Here is a 258-nt window from a genome sequence, read left to right as displayed (position 1 = left end):
TGTGCACGATGAAGCAGAGCATGCAGGGCCCGCGGAAGAAGCAGTCCCGGCTCCGGGGCGCCGCCGGCTGGGGGGGCGCCTTGGCCGGGGTCCGGCGGGGCAGCCTGAGGAGAGGGCGGCGGCGGCGGCACCAGCTGCAACAGCGAGGCCTCTTCTGGCTTGGGCGGTTACGCGGCTCCTTCGAGAGAAGGTGGCCCATATAGAAGGCCCCGAAGAGGGGGACCGGGATAGAGAAGTAGGGAGGCCCGGACAGCCGGG

The 258-nt window shown here is 71.3% G+C and overlaps 1 protein-coding gene across 1 annotated transcript in view; it reads right to left on the bottom strand.

Moving 5' to 3' along the window:
• The window catches only part of FBXL17 (F-box and leucine rich repeat protein 17), a 481,311-nt gene extending 481,061 nt beyond the window's left edge, over positions 1-250 (bottom strand). Inside the window, 2 exon segments of the mRNA XM_024743396.1 lie at position 1; positions 4-250. The exon segment at position 1 is cut by the window's left edge and continues 450 nt beyond it. Of these exon segments, the coding sequence (XP_024599164.1) occupies position 1; positions 4-199 (197 nt within the window). The 5' untranslated portion in view covers positions 200-250.
• Between the last annotated feature and the right edge of the window lie 8 nt (positions 251-258).

The sequence above is a fragment of the Neophocaena asiaeorientalis genome, unplaced genomic scaffold (assembly GCF_003031525.2).
Source record: "Neophocaena asiaeorientalis asiaeorientalis breed wild unplaced genomic scaffold, Neophocaena_asiaeorientalis_V1.1 scaffold26, whole genome shotgun sequence".
NCBI classification, from domain to species: domain Eukaryota; kingdom Metazoa; phylum Chordata; class Mammalia; order Artiodactyla; family Phocoenidae; genus Neophocaena; species Neophocaena asiaeorientalis.
The sequence above is the reverse complement of the archived record's forward strand: the minus strand, read 5'-3'. Positions and strand labels throughout refer to the sequence as shown.